Source organism: Peromyscus eremicus, chromosome 7 (assembly GCF_949786415.1).
Source record: "Peromyscus eremicus chromosome 7, PerEre_H2_v1, whole genome shotgun sequence".
In the NCBI taxonomy this organism is placed as follows: Eukaryota; Metazoa; Chordata; class Mammalia; order Rodentia; family Cricetidae; genus Peromyscus; species Peromyscus eremicus.
In genome coordinates, this window is record NC_081422.1 from 34,637,195 (window position 1) to 34,662,518 (window position 25,324).

The 25,324-nt window shown below is 45.9% G+C and overlaps 1 protein-coding gene across 2 annotated transcripts in view; it reads right to left on the reverse strand.

Moving 5' to 3' along the window:
• Gramd1b (GRAM domain containing 1B) overlaps positions 1-25,324 on the reverse strand; it is a 189,543-nt gene that overhangs the window by 143,745 nt on the left and 20,474 nt on the right. For both annotated transcript variants that reach the window (XR_009380202.1, XM_059267661.1), the window contains exon 2: positions 1,932-2,009. Coding sequence is in view for 1 of the 2 variants with exons in the window: in XM_059267661.1 (XP_059123644.1) it covers positions 1,932-2,009 (78 nt within the window). In the remaining variant the exon portion in view is untranslated. The remainder of the gene's footprint in view (positions 1-1,931; positions 2,010-25,324) is intronic.

Sequence of the window (25,324 nt, forward strand, 5' to 3'; positions counted from 1 at the left end):
TTCAAAGACCATCTGAAGAAGGGTGTGGTAGGGCAGTCCCGTATTCCTAGCACTTGAGATTCAGGCAGAAGGATCAGGAGTACAAGGACAGGCTGAACCGAAGGAGATCTTGTCTTAAAAGTGAGGGGGAAGCCATGTGATTGTGTTATGTTTCAGCCTTTTGTAGCTGAAAAATTAAACCACCATGTTCTTCTTCATAGGAAATCCTTTCAAGTTAATCAATAGTAGACTTATAAATAAGTTTGGTTTTGTTTGGTTGGTTTCTTTTTTGAAACAGGGTCTCCATGTGTAACCTGGGCAGGCCTGCAGCTATGGAGACCAGGCTAGCTTTGTGCTTTCAGGGATCTTCCTATGCCTGACTCCAGAATGCTAGCTTATAGGCATAAGCTGCCAAGCCCAAAAGAAATGCATCCTGAGTAGGCAAGATGGCTTAGCAGGTAAAGGGGCTTGCCATCACACCTGAGAACCCAAGTTCAATCCCTAGGGCCCACATGGCAGAAGGCCAGAACAGACTCCTGAAAATGGTCCCCTCTAATCTCCATGTGCCCCCCACACACACACACACAGTGTAAATAAGCTATAATGTAATTATATGTAACTTTTTAAAAAAGTTTTATTTATTTATTATGTATACAGCATGTATGACTGCGGGCCAGAAGAGGGCACCAGATCTCATTACAGATGGTTGTGAGCCACCATGTGGTTGTTGGGAATTGAACTCAGGACCTCTGGAAGAGCAGTCAGTGCTCTTAACCTCTGAGTCATCTCTCCAGCCCCCAATATATGTAACTTTTTAAGTAAATGAATCTTTCCTAGTATACAACTGATTTCCTCCTTTGAAATACATATCTCAAGTCAAGTACAGTGGCATACCCCTAGAATCCTAGTACTCGAAGAAACTGAGTCAGGAGGATCTCAAGCTAGGGCCAGCCTAAGCTACATAGCAAGAAGCTGTCCTCAAATAAGCAAAACCCAGAGCCCCTACAGTAGGCCAGCTGAGTCTCTCAGTTCCCCGCCTGCTGCCCTGCTCTCTCCAGGTGTGACTTCAGAATGTGTGCTCAGCATGCTAGAGGCTCGGCGGTCAAGGTCCATCAAATCACCTTTCTTTGACTTACATAAAAAAGAAACTTAACTCATGACCAGCAACCACTATCTGTACTCACAGTACTAATGAAACAGATCCTGGCCAGTCCTCACATCCCTAGTGCAGAACCGACAGACTCTCAGTTCCTCAACCCAGCATCTAGGAGCCTCCACATTCATTCTCCCGGTAACCTCTACATCAACCTCTTCCCCAATAACCCCCACCACACACAATCTGCTCCATTCCAAAGGCTTCAGCCTTCAGGGACCACAGGTGCCCATCCCAGGACACACGAATTCCTCAGGTACAAAATACTTTACCACAGACAAAAACCGAAACAAAATTCCTTTTCCCTACATGAGCCATGCTACACTCAACGTGTGAAGTATGACTCGAATCCCACAGCCATCATGGTGACGCACGCCTTTAATCCCATCACTTGAAAGGCAGAGGCAGGCGGATCTCTGTGAGTTCGGGCCGCAGCCTGGTCTACAAAGCGAGTTCCAGGACAGCCAGGACTACAGAGAAACCCTGTCATAAAACAGAACAAAACAAAGCAAATGAATGTATGGTTCAAATCCTAAACCCGAAGTTTGCCTAGAGCTTTTGGTCGGCAGTTGGCTTCTCCCTTGGAGAGACAGCCCCCTGCCTTCAGGAACAGCAATAATGCTGCTCCCTCTGGTTTCTGGGGCAACAGCTTGTCTTTGCAACCATTCTCCACGGACAATGCCCCCCCCTTCTACTTCCCAGAACTCTCACACACAGCAGAGGCAACGGAGGCGCTTCACCTTATTCTCAGTCGTTTTTCTCCATGCCCCTCACATCACTCCCACGACTTTGAACTTACCTTTCTTGGCGCACTCGCGGACTCAGGAACCTGCTGGAATCATCGTCGTGGCTGCTCTGTTGGCTGCTCTGCTGGCTGCTGAGGAAAGGACACAGGATGTGAACCGTTAAAACTTCTCCTGCTTTCTCAACCCTGGGGGAGGTCATCCAGACCTCAGCTGTACAAAGACACGGGGTTACAAAATCAAGCGAAAGCAGAGAGAGTGCTTTCCAGAGTGGAAGTGGGGATGTGAGCTGAGAAGACACTAACTGGCTGAAAGTCACTGTCCGACATCCAAGGCATCTCTGCAGCTGTCCAGACTGGAGAAGGAAGAGCCTGATCTGCTACCCAGGTCCCTAGGTATGTATGCCTCTGTAAACAAGCACCGACAGCTCCCAACTTGGTTGTTTAAGATCTCTGATGGGGCCGGGCGGTGGTGGCGCACGCCTTTAATCCCAGCACTTGGGAGGCAGAGCCAGGCGGATCTCTGTGAGTTTGAGGCCAGCCTGGGCTACCAAGTGAGTTCCAGGAGAGGCGCAAAGCTGCACAGAGAAACCCTGTCTTGAAAAACCAAAAAAAAAAAAAAAAAAAAAAAAGATCTCTGATGGGACAGTGATCCATTCTTCCTCAACCCACCCAAGCCCCCAAGGAGCTGGTGCAAATAGGAGAGGGTAGGGCTTGTAAGGTTTGAGGGAGGGAGACTGCCAGAAGGCAGAGACTTGAAGGGTTCTGCACTACCTACTAGGTCTGCTGCCCTGCCCCCAGGGAGGGCTGAGAGTAAGGGAAGAAAAGGGCAAAAATCCCTGATCGATCTTCCTATTCTGTGGGCTAGAGGAATACAGAACTCAATTCAAAAGCAGAGTTCTAAAGGTGGGTGTGGTGGCGAACACCTTTAATCCATGTGCTCGGGAGGCAGAGGCAGATGGAGTTTGAGGTCAGCCTGGTCTACACTGCATACTCCAGGACAGCCAGGGCTACACAGAGAAGCCCTGTCCCTCCCCCGCAAAAAAACCCACAAACAAACAAACAAAAAACAAAATAGCAGAATTCTATACATGTAAATATATTTAAAACTATTTTTAATAGAATTTTGCTCCAGGGTTGCTGATCCATGTAATTTCATATTCTTGTTGAGCACCACTTGGTGGTACAAGCTGGAGAAGAAATTCCAAGTCACATAGCTCCAGAGGCAAGCCTCAAGAGAGGTGTCTCAGTGTACTCCGCATAAAGTACTTGGCAGGAAAAGCTGAAGAGGAATGTCTAAAGTTCAGGATTTATGCCCTTTATAATAGTCAACAGGCTCAACTAACCCAAAAGACCATGATGAGCATCATAGCCTCTCTGAGGAATAGGCTGGTTTTGATCTACTTTGGCCATAACAGGCTGGTACTTCCTGCTCACCCTACCCTTCTTCTGGCAACCAAAACTTAAAATTAAGCTAATTACAAGAGATTCTAGACCAAAATGATTATCAATATACCGGTTTCTGAAAAAGTAATTTTGACCTGGTATTAGCAAGCTATCCCACTAGATGGCACTGTTGTTTCCCAAATCACAACCAAACCAGCACCACAGTCATCAGAATGAGTCGATTTTTGGGCGCCCCCTTCTGGTCTTCCCATGGTTTGGAAAGTTCAGTTTACAGGAAATAAAAACAACTGGTGGCCTTCACAATGTGTATTCGTTCCAAGAAACAAATTAATACTCACTGAAGGCCAACAAGATGGCTCAGTGGGTAAAGACGCTTGCCTCCAATCCCTGAGACCGGCAACCTGAGTGCTATCCCAGAGTTCATACTGGGGAAGAAAGAAGCACCTACCAAAAGTTGTCTATGGCACACACACACACACACACACACACACACACACGCACACGCACACGCACACGCACACGCACACGCACAGAATTCTTGAATATACAGAGGGAGCCCAGCAGACTCCTGGTTTTGTTCCTCACATGCCTACTAGTGCAGAAGTTTATCTTAGATGGTCCCATTAATACTCTCAACACTGGGAAGGGCTGGGGAAAATCCATGGTAATTCACAAAGCAAGCTCCAGAAGGCAGGCCGTGGTTGGGAAGCTTTGCAATGCATCCTGGACACATTCCCTTGACTCCACTGAACTACCATCCTCCTCCCGACCCCAAGGAACAGACCCATGCAGAAAGTACAAGCTAACCTCACAAACCACAAGCAGATACCCTTGTGCCCTCTGAAGGCGCAGCTCAACGACTGGGGAGATGGGACCCGGCATCTTTTGGATATTTTTATTTAATTTAGCTTCTTATTCTATTTTTGCAGGACTGGGGATAGAGCCCAGGGTTTTTCACGTGCTTAAAAAAAAAAAAAAAAAGTGCTCTACCATCATGGAAACATCAGCTCGCTTTTATTTCGAGACAGTGTCTCACTAAGTTTCCCAGGGTGACCTTGAACTCACTATGTAGTCCCAGGCTTGAACTTTCAAGCCTCCTGCTTCAGTTTCCCCAGTAGCTCAGATTCCAGGCGTGTGCCACCACATCCTGCCCAGCCCCATTTCTGAAAGGGCATTTCCTGCGCACAATCAGCTCTTCCTCTCCCAGGCCATCAATGATGCACTGCTCTCTCAAGCCTGGAGAGAGGTTTGAGACTTAGGCGGACTCAAGGGGCCATGAGACTTGCAAGATGGAATTCACTACTCCCCAAGCTTGATGGGAGCCACCCACACCAAGGCTGCAGAGACCAAAGCGCCCATTTCTCTGCTTTTGGCAATACTCTGCAGACCGCTGCATTAGCAACAATTATCTCATGCTAATTGGGAGTTTCAAAACACAGCCAGTGACAGTTACAGCTGTCTTTGATTAATAAACAAGGAGAAATAAATTCTCTTGGGCTGTGGAAGTGTTAGGAACAGATGAACTCGGTTTTCCCTGGCTTTACTTCTTATTGGCCTTATAACCCTGGGCCAACTCACTTAATCCTCTCTTAGCCTAATTCCTCAAGAAATAGAGACTTACTGTGGTTAGTCACTACTTAATCCTCAATTTATAGAGCTGGGGATTAAATTGCAAGGAATCCGATCATCATGTCCCAAATCATGGAGACTCAAGTTCTAGTCTTGACTCTGCCACTTAACCGTGGGGGAGGGGGAGATTTACTTTTTCCGAAAGGTCAGACCTGCAAAAAGACACGTGGCCTAAAAGAGTGCAATGAGGTTTAGAAATGGTAGAGATTGTGGCAGGCGGTGAATACCGAATAGCCACAGGTAGCTTGCCTGATAGATACTTTGAAACTGCCAAGGGGGCGGTGGTGGCGCACGCCTTTAATCCCAGCACTTGGGAGGTAGAGGTAGGCGGATCTCTGTGAGTTCGAAGCCAGCCTGGTCTACAAGAGTGAGTTCCAGGACAGCCAAGGATACACAGAGAAACCCTGTCTCGAAAAACTAAAGGTAAGATAAAATAAGATTAAATCGACTGTAGTGTTTACACTTTCGGTTTGAGTAGGAAAGGTACATTCAGAAGGAGAAAGGAGGTAGCAGAGAAGCGGAGAATAAAGAAAGGTAGTTTCTGTTTGTCACCTGGCAAGCTTGTCTGGGAAAGTCTAATAATAGAAGTAAGTACACAGATGTGATTGGGACACTGTGAAGGACTGCCAGCTTCCTACACGACACACCTGATAGTCTCAGAGAGTACTTAGAAAATCCCGGGCTGGGAGCGAACTGCCAGTCTGCCTACAGGGCTCGGAGGAGGCTCACTTCTGCCTCACAGCTAGCTCCCGTGGGAGTCTGCCACAAGAGCGGTAGCTGGACAAAGATTTAGGGGTTCAGCATGCAGCTCAATATTTTCCTCACTCATCCAAACCCACAAATGCTTTTCTGTTGAAGACTTCTTTCACCTCTAAACATGCCTGTGTCTATGCTTCCTTTGGTTCTGGTTTGTCTTGCTGTTTGAGACCTGGTGTTGTTCTGTAGACTACGCTGTCTGGAATTTTTGTTTTGTTTGTTTGTTTGTTTTGTTTTGTTTTTTGAGACAGGGTTTGAATTCACAGAGACCCGCCTGCCTCTGCCTCCCGAGTGCTGGGATTAAAGTCGTGCACCACCACCTGGTCCTGTTTTTCCTTTTCTTTACGACCACTGGTAACACACTGCCCAGTGACTATTGAATCTTTGTCAAAACATAATAAACTGGTGCTTTATCATGTGGCCTATCTAAGCCAAAGTCGGAAGCTGTTGATCTAGGCAGTCATTTGGGGGCATCCAACCCAGGGCCCACACATGCCAGGCAAGCACTCCACTGCTGAGCTAGTGAGTTTTTTTTCAAAGTTTCCCAATGACAGTGGCGGCGGGGGCGGGATAGAGGACCGACCCCTGGATTTGTGAGTTAACCCATTGCAACCTGAACCCACACCCAGCACTCTGGTTTTGCTCCCTAGGACAATGGTTAATCCTGTTTTCAAACCAGAAGTGGTGACATACAGCTGTGGTCCCAGCACTTGGAGAGGCTGAAGAAGATCATGAGTTCAAGGCCAGCTGGGCTACATATTGAGTGACAGCCTGGGCTACAGAGTGAGACCTGTCTCGAACACCGAAGCAGACAAACTAAATCCTAATCCTATGGGACTGCCCAAGCACGTCTGACATGGAGAGTGATCCTGGGTTTGGAAGGGCCTCCTTCCTGACTGCTGTGATTCCTGGGGCTTCTTGGGAGTTTCATAAGTTCTTCTGGTTGATCCTGAAGTGTTTGTTACCCAGGACTCTTTCAGCCACTCACTCCTTCAATAAATTATCAAGGATCAACTACGTAGTAAACATCATTCTGGAATCCTGATACTGGTGTCAATGGAAAACAAAACACCGGAAGTCCCTGCTCTCAAGGAGGTAACATGCTATCAGGTTACTTCCAACCAGGGAACCTACCCTTCGGGGACCTCTGACATTGTTACAACAGCACTGTACATTCCCCAGAGAGGTTATAGTTCTCATCAGATTCTCAAATAAGCCCTGACTAGTAAGAAGTCATCTGCAATGAGCCTGCTGTGGTTGGTACCTTACACTTGTAACCCTGGTTCCGGGAAGCTAAGGCAAAAGAATTGCCGTGTGTTATAGGTCAGCCTGAGCTAAACAGTGAGTCCTTGACTAGGGCTGGAGAGATGCTGTTAAAAGCACTGGATGCTCTTCCAGGGAACCCAGGTTCAATTCCCAGCACCCACAGGGTGCTCACCACCATCTGTAACTCCAGTTTCAGGGGATCTGACACCCTCCTTCTGGCCTACCTCATGTGGTACAGAGGTATATGTGCAGGCAAAATACCCATACATATAAAACAAAAATAAATAAATCTTTTAAAAAGTGAGACCCTGGCCAACACCAAACATAAAACCCAGACGAATGAATGAATGAATATAATTTAAACGTTTAAAAAAACCTAGAAAATCCATTGCAATCCATCTACTCGTGATGGATATACAGACAGCCCCCAAAGCCAGCAGAGCAGAGAGCTGGTGGACCCCCAAAGTGGCTACTAGTCACATATGATCGTGCGATTTTCAATTAATTAGAAATGCAGTCCTCAGCTGCCCTTTAGATATTCAATATCCATACGACTAATGGTTCTGTAGTGGGCAGTCCAGAACACTTGCCTTCTCCTAGGGAGCCTTACTAGACAGTATTTGTGTAAGAAGATTTCAGTTCAAAGCCAAGACTGGAATTCTAGCTCTGCCACCTGGGTTCTAAGCAACACAGAGGAGCAAACCCAAGTCCTCTCTGTGTTCCCATCACCCTGTCTGTTCAGATGTAAGTTAATAAGACTCCTTACAAAGACTGAGTCACCTGATTAACATAAGCATTTAACCAAAGGATTGGCAATCAGTAAATAAACATCCAACAAACGGCCACAACCCTTGTATTTATTACCATAGAGCACTGAGCTCCTAACATCCATCAGGACTCTCACGGTGAGGAGCAGGTCCATTTCTGACTTCAGTGTCCTTTCCCTCTCTTTGGGCTTCACTATGAGATTCACATAAACCGGAAGTACACCTACCTCCCATTGCTCTACACCAAGGCTGACAGACACCACTCCCTTCGGTCTCCCAAATCCCCATGGCCCACTCGACACTCCTCTGGCTGCTCAGATCCCTCTCTCATCACTCCACACCCAGATTACTTGAATGGGCTCCCAACTGCCTTTCCTGTTGCCAGTCTGGGCCCCTCTCCAGTCCACCCTCCACAATGACACAGTGTGATTCCATTACTTCAGGTCACTCCCTGGCTTAAAATCATGGGGCTAGCCCAGGGATATAGTTCACTGGTTAGACAGCTTGCACAGTGTGCTCTGGGCTCTGGGTTTGATTCCAAGGAGCCCAGGAGGAGGACACACACATGCATGCTTACACACACACACACACACACACACACACACACACACACCCTTGGGGTTTCCCATAATTTTGGAGCAAAGTTCACACTCTTTATTTTTTTTCCACACTCTTATTTTAACAAGAAAAGCCTCCCAGCCTGATGCTGTCTCACTTCCCAGCTCCCTCATCTACAGCTAGCTCCACTCCAGCCATGCTTCTTGTCTGCCTTTGAATCTATTCCTTTTCTGGCCTGTCATATCCTCTCTCTACTTCTTTCTTTCACTCAGTAAACCCAGTAATCCCTGCCCTGGGGCGTAAATGGCCTAAGGATTGAGACTCAGACTCTAGTGTTTACTGCCTGTATTCAGATATTTGGGGTTTTTTTTTTTTTGGGGGGGGGTCCAAGACAGTGTTTCTCTATGTAGCCTTGGCTGTCTTGGAACTCACTTTGTAGACTAGGCTAGCCTGAACTCACAGAGATCCTCCTGCCTCTGCCTTCTGAGTGCTGGGAGTAAAGACATCTGCCACCACCGCATGGCCTGTATTCAGATCTTAACTCTTCCGCTCAGGGCACTCAGTTTCAACCCTCATAAGACAATCCACATTACAAAATAACATCTCCATTATTGGAATGTTATAGGGGTTAAAACCCCCAAGATAGGCTGGCACTAAGTAGATATACTATGTCTGTAGATACTATGTCTCCATTATTCTTCAAAATTAGTCTCTTCCGGAAGGAAGTCTTCGTGATGGCTATCATCTCCACTCTAGCATGCATCAGCCTGAAATGATCTTTTCCGTATTTGTCACACTTGGATTCTAATGAGTAATTTGCTTCGCAGCCCGCATGGTGTCATACACAGGTAATTCCAGCACGTGGGAGGCCGAGGTAGGAAGAGATCGAGTTTGAGGATAGCCAGGGCTACACAGCAAGACCCTGTCTCAAACCTATATGACAATAACTTCACTTCACTAGATCTTCTACCTGTAGCTATAAATTATTTGAAATTAAAGGTCCCATTTTTAATTGTAATTTCTTTCCTTTCCAAGTGCCTAGCACATAGTAGGTGTACAACTATGTCAAAGATGTGAATGAGTGACTTTTCTCTCTTGCACTTATAAAGGTCTCTTATCCCAATAGCCAGTCCAAAAAGACTCCTATTTGAGCGCTCTTAAATCAGCAGATTGTGTACTTTCCTTCTTGTTCCTCAACATTTTCCAAATGCCAGTGTTGAAAGGACCCCAGTCAGCATTCCAGGACATGGAAGGGGTCATCCATGACCTTTGCTTCAAGAATGGAAGCCCTGATGCTGAGATCTGGAGATGCCAACCAGAACGAGACAGATGTATGTGCCCCCACCACACCCCCCAAATTAAAAGGGCATCATAACAAAACCACCAGCTACCTCCTAATGCCAACCCTCTTCTGTCCTATCCGCATCCCAGAGACATGATTTCTCTCTCAGTCATAAAAGGTGAGGAGTTGTATTTCAGGCTTAAGACAGCTTTCATCAAAAGATGGGGCAAGAAAGACTGAGGTTCTTCAAGTACCCACTGTGAGCAAAAGTTGGTAGTGAGCTGAGACTCCTCTGTTAGCTTCTCTTACAGAATTATGAGTTTCAAATCTCCATGCCAGTCTTAGGTTGTCACAAATACAGATAATTACACTATGGCCATGGAAACAATAACTACTCTATCCAATGCCTTGTTCTATGTTATTTTTTTTAATGAAGAGTAAAGAACTCTTCAGCCACAATAAAATTCTAGACCTCTGGCCCCACACAATTAAAAGAATTATACTTACCCCATTACATTCCTGGAATGGGTTCTGAGAACCGGGCAAGTGAGTTAGTCTCAGCTCCGACTCCCTCCAGCTGCTCTTAGCTGAAGCAGCACATGGCTTCCCCCCTGGTTTCCAACATCCTAGCTGCCACTTTGGCCTCAGTCACTACTTAGCTGAATCTTAGGTACTCTCTCGAAAGAGTGAATGCAAATGAACCAGGTCACTCAGAGGTAAATCTTTCACTCAGGAAGTAATGCGGTCAACCAAGTCCTTTCTCAGAACTTGAAGTCTGTGAGGATTGGTCAAGCCTCTGGACAGCGGGCCTCATAAACCTTTTTGCCCCCACAGATGTCTCTCCCCTTCCTGCTCTTAACATCCTGTGCCCCCTCCCAGGCTGCAGAAAAGCCCTTTCTTCCCTAAGCCCGGACAAGTCCTGTCATGGGAGGAAGACACTGCAGAAATGCTGCAGGAACGGCTCAAACCTGAAGCAAGCAGGAGCCACGGTGGGCACAGACCCCTCACATCCTTTCTCTGAGACTCTGATCCCCCGGCTCCATAAAAAAGGAGTTCAAGCTGCGTTTCCATTCAGTTCCTGTTACGGGAGTACGACACAACACACACGCGCTGCGTGTCTGTTACCTACAACACCCTAGCTTCTCCACATCAAAAATCCTTAGACTGGCCGGGCGGTGGTGGCGCACGCCTTTAATCCCAGCACTCGGGAGGCAAAGCCAGGCGGATCTCTGTGAGTTCGAGGCCAGCCTGGGCTACCAAGTGAGTTCCAGGAAAGGCGCAAAGCTACACAGAGAAACCCTGTCTTGAAAAACCAAAAATAAAAAAATTCCTTAGACTGTATGCCCAGCTGCCATGTTCTGGAAGATACGCCTAACTGTTATTTGGTTCTAATTAATTTGCATACATGTTGTGTTTCTAGTCAAGGATACCTAACTACCATCTAGAAACTCAAGGGGCAGCATCAAAGAGCATGCCTTCGCACAATAGGTTGAGACAATGCAAAGAAATCTAACCTGGGTTGTTGTGTGTTGTGGTTAACATACGAGATGTTCCTCATGTTTTGAACACTAAGTTACCAGCCGTTAGCACTATTTGAGGAGGTTGTGGGTACTTTAGGACACCCTAAAGGAGAGAGGAAGCAGGTAGAGGCAGGTACCCGGAGGCTGTATGTTCCTGATCACTTCCGGTTGTCTTCTCGGCTGCAGGTCTACCGTAATGTGGACAGTGTCTGCCACACGCTCCTGCTGCCAAGCTGTTCAGCCTCACTCTGGGTCAGAAATACAGAGTCCATTTACCATACACTGAATCCTCTGGAACCATGAATTTAAATAAATCTTTGAATTGTTAAGCTTTTTTTAAATTGTTATTATTGTATGTGTTTGGCATGTCTATGATCTGTGTGGGGGCATGCATGCCATGGGGTGTGTATGGCATATGTGAGGACATGCGTGTGTGACATGCATATGCAGATCAAAAGACAACTGTGTGAAGTTGACTCTCTCCTTCCGTCTTTACATGGGTCCCAACAATCAAATTCAAGTCTCCAGGCTTGTGTGGCAAGTACCTTTGCCCACTGAACCACCCCATGGTGGTCCCTTGAGTTTTGACAGATGTTTCTCGGCTATGACACCCAAAGTAAGAATACCTCTTGTTGTACAAGAACATTTGTGTGGTTGCAGTCAGGCTCTGGAAATATAAACGACTGGAAAGTCCTCCTTCCTCCCTCCAGAAACCAACTTCGTAAACAATATACGATTTGCTATTGGCCTGATCTCCCCATGGCTTCTCATCTTCTACCTGCTTCTGAAGAGCTGAGTTCTTCCCAGTCTCTTCCTCCTCCCACATCACGCATCCAGTCTATCCGTCTCACCCAAACACACAACTGCACACTCCCTAACCTGTATTCCCAGCTCTGGTTCCCTGTAGCTGCTGTTCTGTCTGTCACCAAAACCTGCCTTCCCTGGCTCCTCCAGCAACATGTACAAAACAATGCTCTTCATCATCACTTCTAAGCAGCTCATAGCAGCCTGCTTAAGGCCAGTTACCTTCATCCTCTTCCATCAACTCAGTGGTCCAAACGAGGAAACTCAGAAACACTGTCACCTCCAATCTGTCTCTGTTAAGTTCCTCCTGCCTCTGATCTGTCTTTCCACTCATCCTCTCTTCTCTGTCCCTAACACTCCAGCCCAAGGACCAGCCACACTGGCTGCATCACTTCAAGACTGTTTCATAAATAGGTTCCTATCTCCTGGCTCATCCTGGATTCTGACCCAAGGGGTCCCAAGTACGGCCTGAATGGGGTGTTTTATTGCTGTTTTGGTTTGGGTTTTGGCAATTCGGTTTTAATTTTTTTTTTTTTTTCAGGGAAGGGTTTTGAAGAGGCAAATCTCGGGTCTGCACATGACTGATTCTCACTCTATTGGGAGGGACCTTTCACTTCCTTAACGACTGATAAATGTTTGCAAACCAGACTGGATCCACTGATTTGAATCATCTGCTAATTTCTGTGGTGTAAACACTTCCACCATGGTTGGTTTCTCATGTCACTGAAATCAGTATTGGGAAATGAAAAGCATAATCAACTTTTGATAGCTGACATTAGCCCACCACAAAACATGAATATGCCCAGACTATTTCCTATAACCTTCTAAAGCGGCTTTTAAAAACAAACAAATAAGCCAGATGTAGTGATGCATGCCTATAATCTCAGCACTCGGAGGGGATCTTGACTCTGACTTCAAGGCCAGCCTGGTCTGCATAGTGAGCTCCAGGACAGCCAGAACTACATAGAGAGACCCTGTCTTGAAAAACAAACAAACAATAAGGCAACTTTAGACATTCCTCTTTCCAGGCTCAAATCATCTTTTAAATTATATTTTTATTGATTTTGTATATGTCATAAAACACTTTTGTGTAGCAGACAAGTGGAGGTCAGAAGACTTGCGGACTTGCGGGAGTGAGTCCCTGGGATGGCAGCAAGGGTCTGAGCCATCTCAGCAGCCCAAGGGAGGCTGTACATGATTAACACACACTATTTGCATGGATGGAAATATTAATATGCATAAACATATTATATGTTGTATTTTAAAACAATATAGAGTATCTTGGTTTGTTTTTCCTTTTCTATCTTTCTTTCTTTGGGGAGGGTAGGTTTATTTTATTTTTAATTATATACATGTTGAGGGGAGCTGTTTATGTGAGTTCAGAGGCATTGGATTCCCCTGGAGCTGGAGTTATAGGCAGTTTGGAGCCACCTAATGAAAGTGCTGGGAACCGAACTCAGGTCCTCTGCAAGAACAGTAGTTGTGCTTAACCACTAAGCGATCTCTCCAGCCCCCCCTCCCCACCTTGTTTTTTGAGACACAATACCTTAAAGGTTCTAGGTAGCCAAGGACATCCTTAGACTTTAGATCCCACTACCTCTGCCTCCCAAGTGTCAGGGTTTCAAGTACGTGCTGTCATGCTTGGTCCAACGTTAATTTTTAAAAAGTGAAAAGATATATATGCTGATCTACATTTTAAGAAAAGACTTTAGGGGAATGCAGGACATGTCTAAGATTAAACTATGCATGAGCTAGAAAGTAAGGGTTTCAATCCAAGGCTTCTGCCCCTGAATTTTCTGTCCTTTTGCCTTGAGCTAACTATGATATTGAACCCCAGTGTCCACATGGAACCTCAAGAAGTGGGCCTCAGAAATGATTAAACTGGGGACAGATCTGATCTCTGGTTAAGGACGGGGGACTGACTCCAAAGGGCTTGGACATTCATTTTGCTGTGTTGATCGAGACAGAAGACGCAAGATCATCTTGGAGTCCAAAACAGCAGAGGCCTTGACACAGAAGTAACAAGAACCTTCAGTGACCACTGCAAGACAGTTTGCTAGGTGATATCACCACGGAGGTCACTAGATCACAGGTGAAGAAAATCTCGTACTTAAGAGCAGATGTAGCTCACCAACCAGCTGGGATGGGGGGAGGGGGTGGGACACAGCCTACAGGCAAGCCAAATAAGGAAGAATAACGAGACAGAGGCCACAGGAGATCCAGGGCTCCAGTGACTTCTAGGAGGCCAGTGAAGGGTTGGCCTACAGCCCCCAAAGAAGTCTGGAGACCACAGAGGCCAGTATCATTCCAGTGAGGCGTGAGGGCAGGACCCACAGGAGCCAGGACAGCTGCAGAATTCTTGTGCCCTGCTGGCTGACCTCTTCACAAAAACAAGCCCAGGGAACCGTCCCAGCCCAGTGCCAACTTCATTCCTCCGTCAGCAACACTCAGGAGCTTGACTCAGGAGTAGATAGGCAGCTGATTGCCCCAGAACAACACTGAACTACCACAGGAGCATTTTAGCAGACGCCTGAGCCCCCAGAGCACTCTCAATAGACCAAACTCTATTAACAATACATGTTTTCTCCTTTGTTGCTACAACTTCTCAGCATTAACCTTGTTACCCACTGCAGGTGCCTCTCTGGTTTAACTTCGGAAAAGGCTTAAAATATGGGGCTGGGGAGATGATTTAGTCAACCAAGTACTTTTGGGGTGAGCATGAGAAGCTGAGTTAAGTTCCCCAGCACCCACGTAAAAGCCGGGGAATCCCGGCACTGAGGAGGGAGAGACATGAGGATCGGAGGGCTTGGCAGTCTAGTCTGATCAGTGAGTGTCAGGTTCAGTGACAGACTCTCTCTGAAGGGGGACAAAAGGGTGAAGTATCATCGAGGAAGATTTATGACATTAATCTGTGGCCTCTACATGCACCCACACGTGGACCAGCACACAGGAACACATATATTGCACATGCAATACACACATGCCAAGCCTGAATATATGTGAATCATGAAAGGTCACAAGGTCTGAAAGACTGTAAAGCTTTGAGCCCTGCCACAGAAAGCCAAGGACAGAGGAACCCAAAAGAGGCCGCTGAAGCATCTATAAAGAAGGACCAGTTCTTGGGACCTAGAGGACAAGAAAGTAGGAGGGTGACATGTCACAGACTAATTGTTCCAGGGACCACCGGCCTCGGGGATAAACAGCCTGCAAGCTTTTCTACATTCCAGAAAGAAACCCCTCAGTTCCCTGCTTCCCCTTTCTGACCCACTCTTTCCGACTCAGTCCAACTTCATTTGCCCTTAGCACCAGGAAAAAAAACAAAAACAAAAAACAAACAAATAAAAAAACTGGCTTATAGGAAAACTGTTACCTTGTTTTTCAATTGGAAGAAATAAAAATGGTCCTAACCACAAACTCTGATCATATTCTAACTGACATGGGGCCCTCAGGGCCAGGAAAGAAAGAGCACTATGGAATGAACCTGCAGGCAGAAGGAAGAGAGTCATGGCTGACCTGTCCTCTCTTCCACTTTCCACACAATACTGGATAGCACAGATACCTTGTGAAGCATTTGGGAGTTTGGTGGTGGTAGCAACTGTGATAGTTTATTCCAGACCCTGGCTGGTCTAGAACTCATAAGCCGCATACCTCAGACTCTCAGTGTGAGGTTACAGTCTTGCCTCGCCGTATCCTGCTCCAGTCAAGTATTCTGACAACTTTTGTTTTCTTGTGCTTTTATTTTTTATTTTTTGTTTTGTTTTGTCTTGAAAAAGGGTCTCCATATGTACCACAAGCTGGACTTGAACTCACTATGTACATCATACTGTCTCTGAATTCCTGATCCTCCTGCCTCTACCTTCCAAAGACTGGGATTATAGGTGTGTATCACCATGCTTGGATCACTTTGAAAACTCTCTCTCTCTCTCTCTCTCTCTCTCTCTCTCTAAATCAATAAATAAACAAACTTACTACATTTTAAGTGCATGTGCCTGTGGGGGGGGGGCGTGGCAAGGTATGCGCTCAGGCTACATCCATCTTAATGGCCCCACCGTGACAACTTTCTAATAAGCCATTTATATCATGCATGTTACTAACACAGAGGTGGCAGGTATTGAAAAACTTGGAAGACTGAACAAAGCGAAGACAAGTTGAATCACCCACAAATCTTTTATTTAGGGTTTGAATAACTTAGTGAAACACACACATATACAATATCACACTCCTACCACACATCCAACTAACCCTTTCTCCTCCTTTGCATTTTTGAGACTGGCTTCACTGTAGCTCAGGCTACCCTGGGACCCACTTCGTAAACTAAATTTCAAATCCCTCCAATCCTGCCTCCGCCCCTAATTTTGGTGATTGTGGCTCTTTCCCTGCCCCCTCCACACACACACAAAAAGGCACAGTTTTTGCATGATGGCCTGTACTCAGAGGAAAGATGAGACACAAGCATGAGATGGGCCAGAGGTTAGGCAAAAGTCAAAGACACAGTCCGAAGAGGCTGCCCTCCAGGGTCTAAACCTGAACACACGACGCTGGCTCTGGTGTGGCTCAGACTTGAAGTCTCAGCCCAGAAAGAGGAGGCAGAAAGACCGCTGTGAAATTAGGCCAGCCCAGGCTACAAAGTGAGACTCCGTCTCAAAAACAACCACAATTTTTAAAAAAGGAATTCAAATCTAGAAGATAACTATGAAAAAAAAATCCTAAAAGTTCATGTCCCACAGGAAGGAGAAAGTAACATAGACTGAGTACCTACCATAATAATTTTTCACATAGAATTTCATTGAAAAGTCACAGGTTAGGAGGGTAAGTTGGTTTTGTTGCTGTTTTGGCTTTTGAGATGGAGTTTCATGTTGTCTAGGCTAGCCTGAAATCTACTAGCCTTGAACTCCTGGTTCTCCAGCCTACACCTCTCAAATGTTGAAATTCCAGACTCGTGCCATCACACCAGGCTCAAAATCATTCCTTGAGGAAAATAATTCTCTCATTCAAATTCAATTTCTATTCTTTTCCATGATTTCTTTGTACTAAGAATCCTATAGCCAAATACTCCAGTCTTTCTTAATGCAAATGGTCTTCGATGAATGTAACTTCCCCATCTTCCTCATCCAGCATCTCCTGCTCAGGTCTTTCCACATGCAAGGTAGGCAATTGCATGGTGGTACTCCAGCCAAACCCATCACGCAGTGTTACCAAAATCCTCCATGTTAAGCCTGCCATGCTGAGAACGTTGAGGTTCCTTCCCATACTCACTGACTGAGGAGATCTGACTCATGGATAAAGGAAAGTTCCAAGATCATAAGGGTCAAGTGTCAGAAGAGTATTCTCCCAGACACCATTTCCCAACCAGAAGTACCTGTATGCGGCTTAGACTACTCCGCCTCTACAGACATGTCCACAGCTGAAAGTGGAGCACATTCCTATCATAAGCAATGAGAAATTTCCTGATATTTTTAACACTTCCCAGGCTGAGTGGCCAGCAGAAGAAAGGGAACATCTTGACCCTTTGAATGACAGGGGTATGTTCCACTTTCAGCTGTGGACATGTCTGCAGAGGCAGGGTAGTTTAAGCTGCACATAGGTACTTCTGGTTGGGAAATGGTGTCTGGGGAGGATATTCTTCTGACACTTGACCCATATGCTCTTGGAACTTTCCTTTATCCATGAGTCAGATCTCCTGAAGATTTAAAAAAAAAAAAAAAAAAAAAAAAAAAAAGGTGATCTGCTTCCAACTCATTCTTCTTTAAGATAGAATCTTGCTATGTAGCCCTTGGCTGGCTTTGAACTCTCCGTTCTACTGCCTCAGACATGCACACCACATTCTCCTCCAAATCCTCAAGTCTTCTTTCATCCTTTTTCTTTTTTTTTTTTGGGGGGGGGGGGTTCTGTCCATTTATAAATCCAAATAAAACTCCCATCTCTTAATGACACATGCTAGGCATACAGTAAGTATTCATCGACCGAATGACTGTGGCTAATGAAACCGTGACATCAAGATACACATGTTTTATAAAATTCAATGTAATTGACAAAGGGAATGCAGAATGTACACTTGCCTGGGCAATCAAGGTAAAAATCTTTTTCTATTTATTATTTCACCCTTTTTCAAAGTATTTATTATCTACCTTGGCAGTGCCAGGACCTGAAGTCAAGGCCTCGCAATCTAGGGAAGTGCTCTCCACCAGCAATAAATGTCCTCAGCCCTGTCTGTGTAGTTTCTTCTCATGGTGGCCGTAGTTGGAAGGTCATGAATAGCAACGCAATAGGCCCTGTCTGTTTCTGCCTGGCTGAAGGAGAATCTTACTTGGAATGGACCAGTAGATTTCTGTGGTGAGCAGGTGCTTTGGGAGTGTGAATATTTATGTGGTGGGCTCACAACTGTTTTTCCATCTCAGCATCCTTCATGCGTTGAAGTCATCACCTTTTCCGTTTTCCTCCTCTGACCTTGTTCCTGTGACTAGTGAGTGATTCCACTCTGCTGCGTCTATTTCCTCTCCGCTTCTTTCTTCCCTGAGATCAAGCCCCCACCCTTATTGCTTGACACACAGTGTTACTGTGTCAAAGGCAACGCCTAACAGCCTCCTACCCTACTTCTTTCTGATGCTTCTACAGCATTTAAAATGACTTCTGCATTAGGAGAAATAACAACAACAACAAAAACAAGTATTTCACCCTCAGTGAAATTTCAATGGTGCCTAATGAATTCTCATCATGTATTTAATAACCACTTATGGTGGTTCCCCTCTGTGCCAGGTGCCGTAGGAAAGAACACAAACATTTAAATGGAAGTGGGGCATAATGATTCATGCCTCCAATTCCAGCGCTCAGGGGACTGAGACAGGTAGATTGCTGAGAGAGTTCAAGGCTAGTTGGGTTTCAGAGAAAGACTTTGTCTCAAAAAGTCAAAAAGAAAAAAGAAAACATTTAAATAGAGTGGAGGATAGGGATGTAGTTCAGCAGTGGAATGCTTAATTAAAATGCATAAGGCTGGTTTGATACTCAGCAACATATGCATGCACACACCACACACACACACACACACACACACACACACTGTACAAAAACAATGAAACATATATTCTTTCATTTAGTAGTTTGCTCTCTGGTGAAGAAAGCCATTCACTGATACACACAATGCCCACACTGCTGTGTGTGGGGTAGGGTTGAGAAGCGCATCAGCAAAGCTCAACACCCTATGAGGGAAAGGATACCTAAGAGCCGCAGGAGGAAACAGACAGGGCTCCACAAAGGAGGAAGTATTTGACTGACATTTCAAAGTCGACTGCATTTCCACTAGGCAAACCACATTCCAAACAGGGACTGTCACTTGGCCAAGGTGGAAGCTTGAAGAAGAAGGTTCAGGCTCAGTCAAGCATCACAACTCCACGTGGCTGGAGATGAAGGCTGAGGTGGGAACGGTGCAAGGAGAATACGGCAGAGACGGTAGAGGCTGGAGAGCAAAGAGGCGTGCTACGAATGCTAACATCTGCTATGGCATGACCAGTGCAACCACAAACACACTGCAGCTGTGGCTACCTGCACAAGATCTGCACTTGTGCGCGCGCGCGCGCGCACACACACACACACACACACACACACACACACACACACACACACTGGGGTAAGAAGGGGGACTAGTTGGGAAGAAAAGCGTAGTCAGCAGGAGTGAGAGGGATAAGAAAGGGTAATGGGGTGAATATAATCACGATACATGTATGTATACAATTGTCAACATTTAACTAAAAGAAGGAAACCCAGGCCACCCTGTTTCCTCTGCTTTTCAATGTCCCTCCTGGGACATTGCTGTCTTCTTTACTCGTCCCACCTGAGCACAACACAAAATGAATGTAGTCAAGCAAGCAGTTAAGACCTAAGGACTGGCTAATTCCTACCATCTTCATCAGTTACCAGGTACATCTCTAGCAAGTCCCCAGCGAGCACTGTACCTTGGAATTAAGAGCAAGAAGCATGCTATAACCGGTCAAGGAAAGATCCCAGGGACTTCTCACCAGTCTCTCCGTAGCAAACACATGCACACGTCTCGAGTCTCGCGAACAGTAACACTCATCAACTAAAACAAAATATAGAAACAGTAAAGCACAGGGGGGCAACAGCAGGGCCAGGCTCAGAGTCACGCCCACCCAGACTCTGTCATCCGGTCTGCAGAGCGAAGAGAAAGTACACCCCATTCTGAACCCCAGATGACCCATCAGTGACAGATGAACAAGTAGGGCCCGTCTGGCCTTAAAAGAGCAGTGAAACTAAGTGAAGAATTTTTTTTTGGGGGGGGGAGCGGGGGATGGGGGTTGAGGCAGAGTGTCTCTGTGTAGCCCTGGCTCTCCTGGAACTTGCTCTGTAGATCAGGCTGGCCTCGAACTCACAGAGATCCACCTGCATCTACGTCCCTGAGTGCTTGGATTAAAGGCAGCATGTGCCACCACCACCCAGCTAAGTAAAGAAATCTTTAGGGAGTGTTTTCAAATCCAAGTGTAAGGCACAGAAATAGGGGGAGGCAGGAGTAGCAATCATCTTAACAGGTATGAAGAAACCAAGAGGGGAGAGGGGCAACGGTCAGACAGGGATGAGAAGAGAGGGGCAGCTGGAGAGCAAATGTGGTTCAGAGACCAGCGAGGCAACACACATGGCCCACGGACGGATCTGCGGCTTGCTGGCTCACTTCCTGTGTTCTCTCTCTGATTCCTGTTTTCTTTAACTGTCATTTGAGAACAGTCTATCTTTCAGTTAACACAACCATGGACAAGTTGTCAGTGGGAAGGAGCATAAAGGATGACTGGACTTGTTTATTTCATTTTCTTTTTTAGAGATTTAGCTTCATTACTTGTAATTATCTGTAGGTGTGTATGTCTGCATGTATGGGCACCACATGCATGCAGTGCCTGCAGAGGCCAGAAGAGGGCATCCGATGCTGGAGCTGGAGTGATAAACCATTGTGGGCTGACACGAGGGCCTGGGAATCAAACTCAGATCCTCTGGAAAAACAGCAAATGCCCTTAACCACTGAGCCAGGCTCCTCTAATTCTTTCCATTTGGGAACAGGTAACCTGTCTTAGTTAGGATTTTATTGCTGTGAAGAGACACCATGACGACACTTGTAAAGGAAACCATTCAGCTGAGGCTGGCTCACAATTCAGAGGTTTAGTCTATTATCATTATGATGGGAAGCATGGTGGCATGCAGGCAGACAGGGTGCTGGAGAGGTAGCTGAGAGACCTACATCTGGATCAGCAGTCAGCAGGAAGAAAGAGAGAGACAGTGAGCCTGGCTTGAGCATTTGAAACCTCAAACTTGCCCCCAGTGACACACTTCCTCCAACAAGGCCACACCTCCCTATGAACCTTTGGTAGCCATTTTCATTCAAACCACCACAAAACCAATGGCCAGAAAAGTTTAAGAGACGAGTATAAAGTCACACAGATATTTGACAACACTCCAAAGACTAAAACTTCAGTCTGAGATTCTCGGAACTCCTCCTGTGCTGAGCCCAGAGTACAAGGAAGTCAATGACCAGACAGTAAAGAAAGTCTGTTGAGCTTCTCCTCCAAACCCTGCAGTGTTCATAACCTGGCGAACTACTCACAAAGTGGATGTGGCCAGGGCTGTGACTGAGGGTTTACAATCCGGACCACTTGGAACACAGGAATATCCAGAACTGACTAGATTCTTGCCCTTATCTATGGGCCTCAAATTCTTGTAGGCTTACGGCAGAAAGGCAGAGATGGGAGCCAGACCATCGCCAAAGTGACAAAGGAAAGAAAGCATACTACAGTCGCCCGGCAATGAGGGGCGGAGCCGGGACTTGGGTCCACGAAGATGGCTCTGGAGCTGGGTGGGGTCTTTGGCAACCACCTTGTGTTGAGTGACAGGCACAGCGGTTTGCATAGCAAACACAGAAGGAACGATTGATCTAATGTGAAGTCAAATGGGCAGAAGGGGTCCCAGCGTATTTTTAATTTGGAAAGGAAATCAAAAGCAGACTCCAGTGAAATCTGTGCTGATTTTAGTTCATCATAATGAGTCTCTAACTAGTCACGAGAGAAACACATAATTTAACCAAACATTTTTCCTTCCATCCTTTACCTACTGGGAGAAAAACAAAGGATTTTTCCCCCATTGTTTTGAGATAGGGTCTCATATACCCTAGGCTAGCCTAGAGCTCCCTATATAGCTAAGGATGACCTTGAACATCTTATCTTCCTGTCTCCAACTCTCCAGTCTATACAGTGCAAAGGACGGAACCCAGAGCTTTGTACATGCTATGGAAGCCCTCTGTCAAATGAGCTTCATCCCGAGTCCAACCGGGAAAAAAAATGGACATAAACATTTTCTCTCTATACACTTATACACGGTGCAGTCTAACAATATTTACAGTTAAAGTTAATGAAAATAAAACAGATCACATAATTAACTAGAGTATAAAACTAAGTACTGCTCACAAGAACCCATTCAGATATGGCAAATGGGAGCATTTCTCAAAACCTAGTAGTTATGTGTATATAGTCTCGCAAATACCATCGTATGGAAGGTGGTAAAAGCATTTCCAGGGACACATGAAACCACAAACCCACCTCACAAACACATGGTCTGCATATGGTTTTAGAGACTGTCTTTAAGCCTTACCTTGGCTCTTCATTACAACTTCTCATTTTCCTAAAGGTTCTCCCACTTTGTCTTCTTCCAGGCACCAAGAACATCTCTTCTAATTATGCCCCGTATCAAAGAATGTCACTCAACTTAAACCCAAAGCTCTGCCCTCCATTCATCCAGTGCTCTCCACAAAACCTGATGCCCACACCGCTTACCCTGACACCAAACATGAAGCCATGTTACAGGAAATCAGAGGCCAGGCTGAATATGTATGACATCACCGTGGCTGGTCACTTACCATCACCCGTGTTAGGAAGGAGTTCCGGTTCCAGAAGTACACCAGGAAATGCCACCACAATAGAGGCCGCCCTGGCTGAGCACATACACAGCACTACCCACTCTCTCAGCCCTGTTCCAGGTTGGCCAACCTCAAACGGCTCAACACAGAAGTCTGGCAATGACAAATGACCACAAACTCCAGGGCCTGGCCTTCAGATCAGACAGCCTCAGCACTAAATGACGCCAACATGAAAGTCCATCCTTCCCTCAACTGAGGGATGCGGAGGGAGAGAAGGGAAGTCGTCAGAATGTGAACACCTACCAGGGACCAGGATCCTTGAAGACCAGCTTCCCTTTACTTTTTCACCTTCCAATCTGTCTGCAAGAGAGGGGATGATCCTAGTCACCTACTTAAGGAGGAGGAAACTGGTGATGCAAAGCGGCCTGAGGGAAGAAAATCTGTCCTGGGGTGGAATTTTACCCTAAGGAAGCAGGCTAGAGATTACTACCAGAATAAAAGTCAAATCCAGCTACTGAGAAGAATCAACAGGGACTAGTGAGGAATAGGGTGGGCAGGGGCTTTTATTAAGAATAGAGCCCATTCTGTCTCTCCACTGTGCTCAGACACACTCGCTTTTGCAGTAAGTAGTGTCCTGTGACCCAGATGCTGTGGGATGTAGCCTTAGAAGGGTTTGTCTTACTTTCATCTGTAATAAGACAGAAAGTCCAAAACTCTCCAAGAAGTAGATGGATGTGAAACCAAATGCTGACATTAAAACAGGTATCAGATTCAACAGGCAAATTCAATTTCCCACCCTCCTCATCAGGAGAATTTGAGTCACTGTTCCATGACCAAAAAGCACCCAGCCTCCTCAGGGGATGGACAACCAACTTTAATATGCAGTTCAATGGTAGAGTGCTTGTCTGATACATTTGAGGGTCTGAGTTTCATCCTCAGCACTGTTAAAAAGAAAAGGGTATATACATCTATATGTATAAGCTTATATATGCAAATCTACATAGATTATATATTAAATACACATACTTATTTTTAAATTTTTAGGCAGGTATATGAGTGTGATCTGTACTAGACGATCTAACATGGACGGATGGGTACACAATTATTTACACAGTTTCAGCAATTTCTTATTAATTCTCAAAGGGGCTTTGAATTCCTGGTTCATCCATGTGAAGATGCTCTGGGGCTCTATGGGCCCCATAGCTGTGAGGGGCAAGATCAGAAACAGGTGGACAATCCAAAAAAAATTAACTTTTGAATCTTTATATTCATGGTGCTTGTAGAGCACAAAAGAGAACTCTTCTCTCCCTTTCCTGCTCACTGCTGGAGAAACCGAAGGGAAGTCTGATAGCCTTGTAAGCATCACAAAAGGTTGACAAGAGACAAAGGTGCGGGTTATTCTATGTTAAAGGCCAGAGGCCCCAGTCAATAAGGCACCTCCGCTTCACCTATCCTGAGAAGTGAATGGCAGTGAGAGCAGACTTTTCTGCTTCCCCAAGACGATACTTCCATACAAGACAGTTCACTAAGGAACGGCATGTCCTGGAGGATTTCCTTCGCAAGATCAGGCCGACCGTCAGGATTACCTAACACAGCTGTCTTCTCCCTAGATGCACTTGGCTGTGTTAGGATCTAACTCTGAAACATTCCCCGGAGGCTCCTTTTGTTAAAGGTGACCAGCTGATAGGGCTTTGGGGAAATGATTGAATCATTGAATCATGAGGGCTCTGACTTCTCAATGGCTTAGTCCATTGAAAGATTCATAGTTTTACGGCATTATTGTTGGGGGAAGGAATGGAAATGAAGAGCTGGGGCCTACATGGAGAAAGTAAACTTCTGGGGAACGTGTCTGCAGGGTATTTGGGGTCACCAGTCTCTTTTTATCTCTGTTTCTCGATTGCCAAGAGGCAAACAGTTCTATTTTGCCATATCTTGCCTACTCTGGTGTTTGGCATCACTTTGGATCTAAAAAGTTAGAACTGGCAAGCCTGGACAGAAATCTATGAAACCAGGACCCCAAACAAACCTCTCCCGCTTTGTGTCAATCATGTTGGAGATTCTGTCACAGTGATTAGTGGTTGCACGTCTTAAACTTTTAGACTGGTTCATGATATTTTTCATTGGATGCCAACTAAATAATCAGGGACAACCTGTGGTTGAACAAAGGAACAAATGACCAATAAAACAAACTAGACTGTTTCTGTGAAGAGCAGAGGCCTGCCAGTGCTCAGTGGTGAGCACACACAAGCAACCAAGCAACAGAGCTGGACTCCCCATTGTGTGGCAGCTCGGATGGTTAAGGTGTCTCTGCAAATGGAAATGGAAAGTTGGGGGTGGCAGAATCCAGTCAAAGCTTCCCACCAGAGCTTTAGCTTTGAAAGAGAAGAGGCCTGCTGGAACTGTGTGTGTGTGTGTGTGTGTGTGTGTGTGTGTATGCACACATGTACAAAATGTGCCCTGAACAATATAGGAATGAATTAAATGTGGTATGCCAGGGCTGGATAAATGATCCAGCAATTAAGGGAATACATTGCCCTTGGCAGAGGACCCAGGTT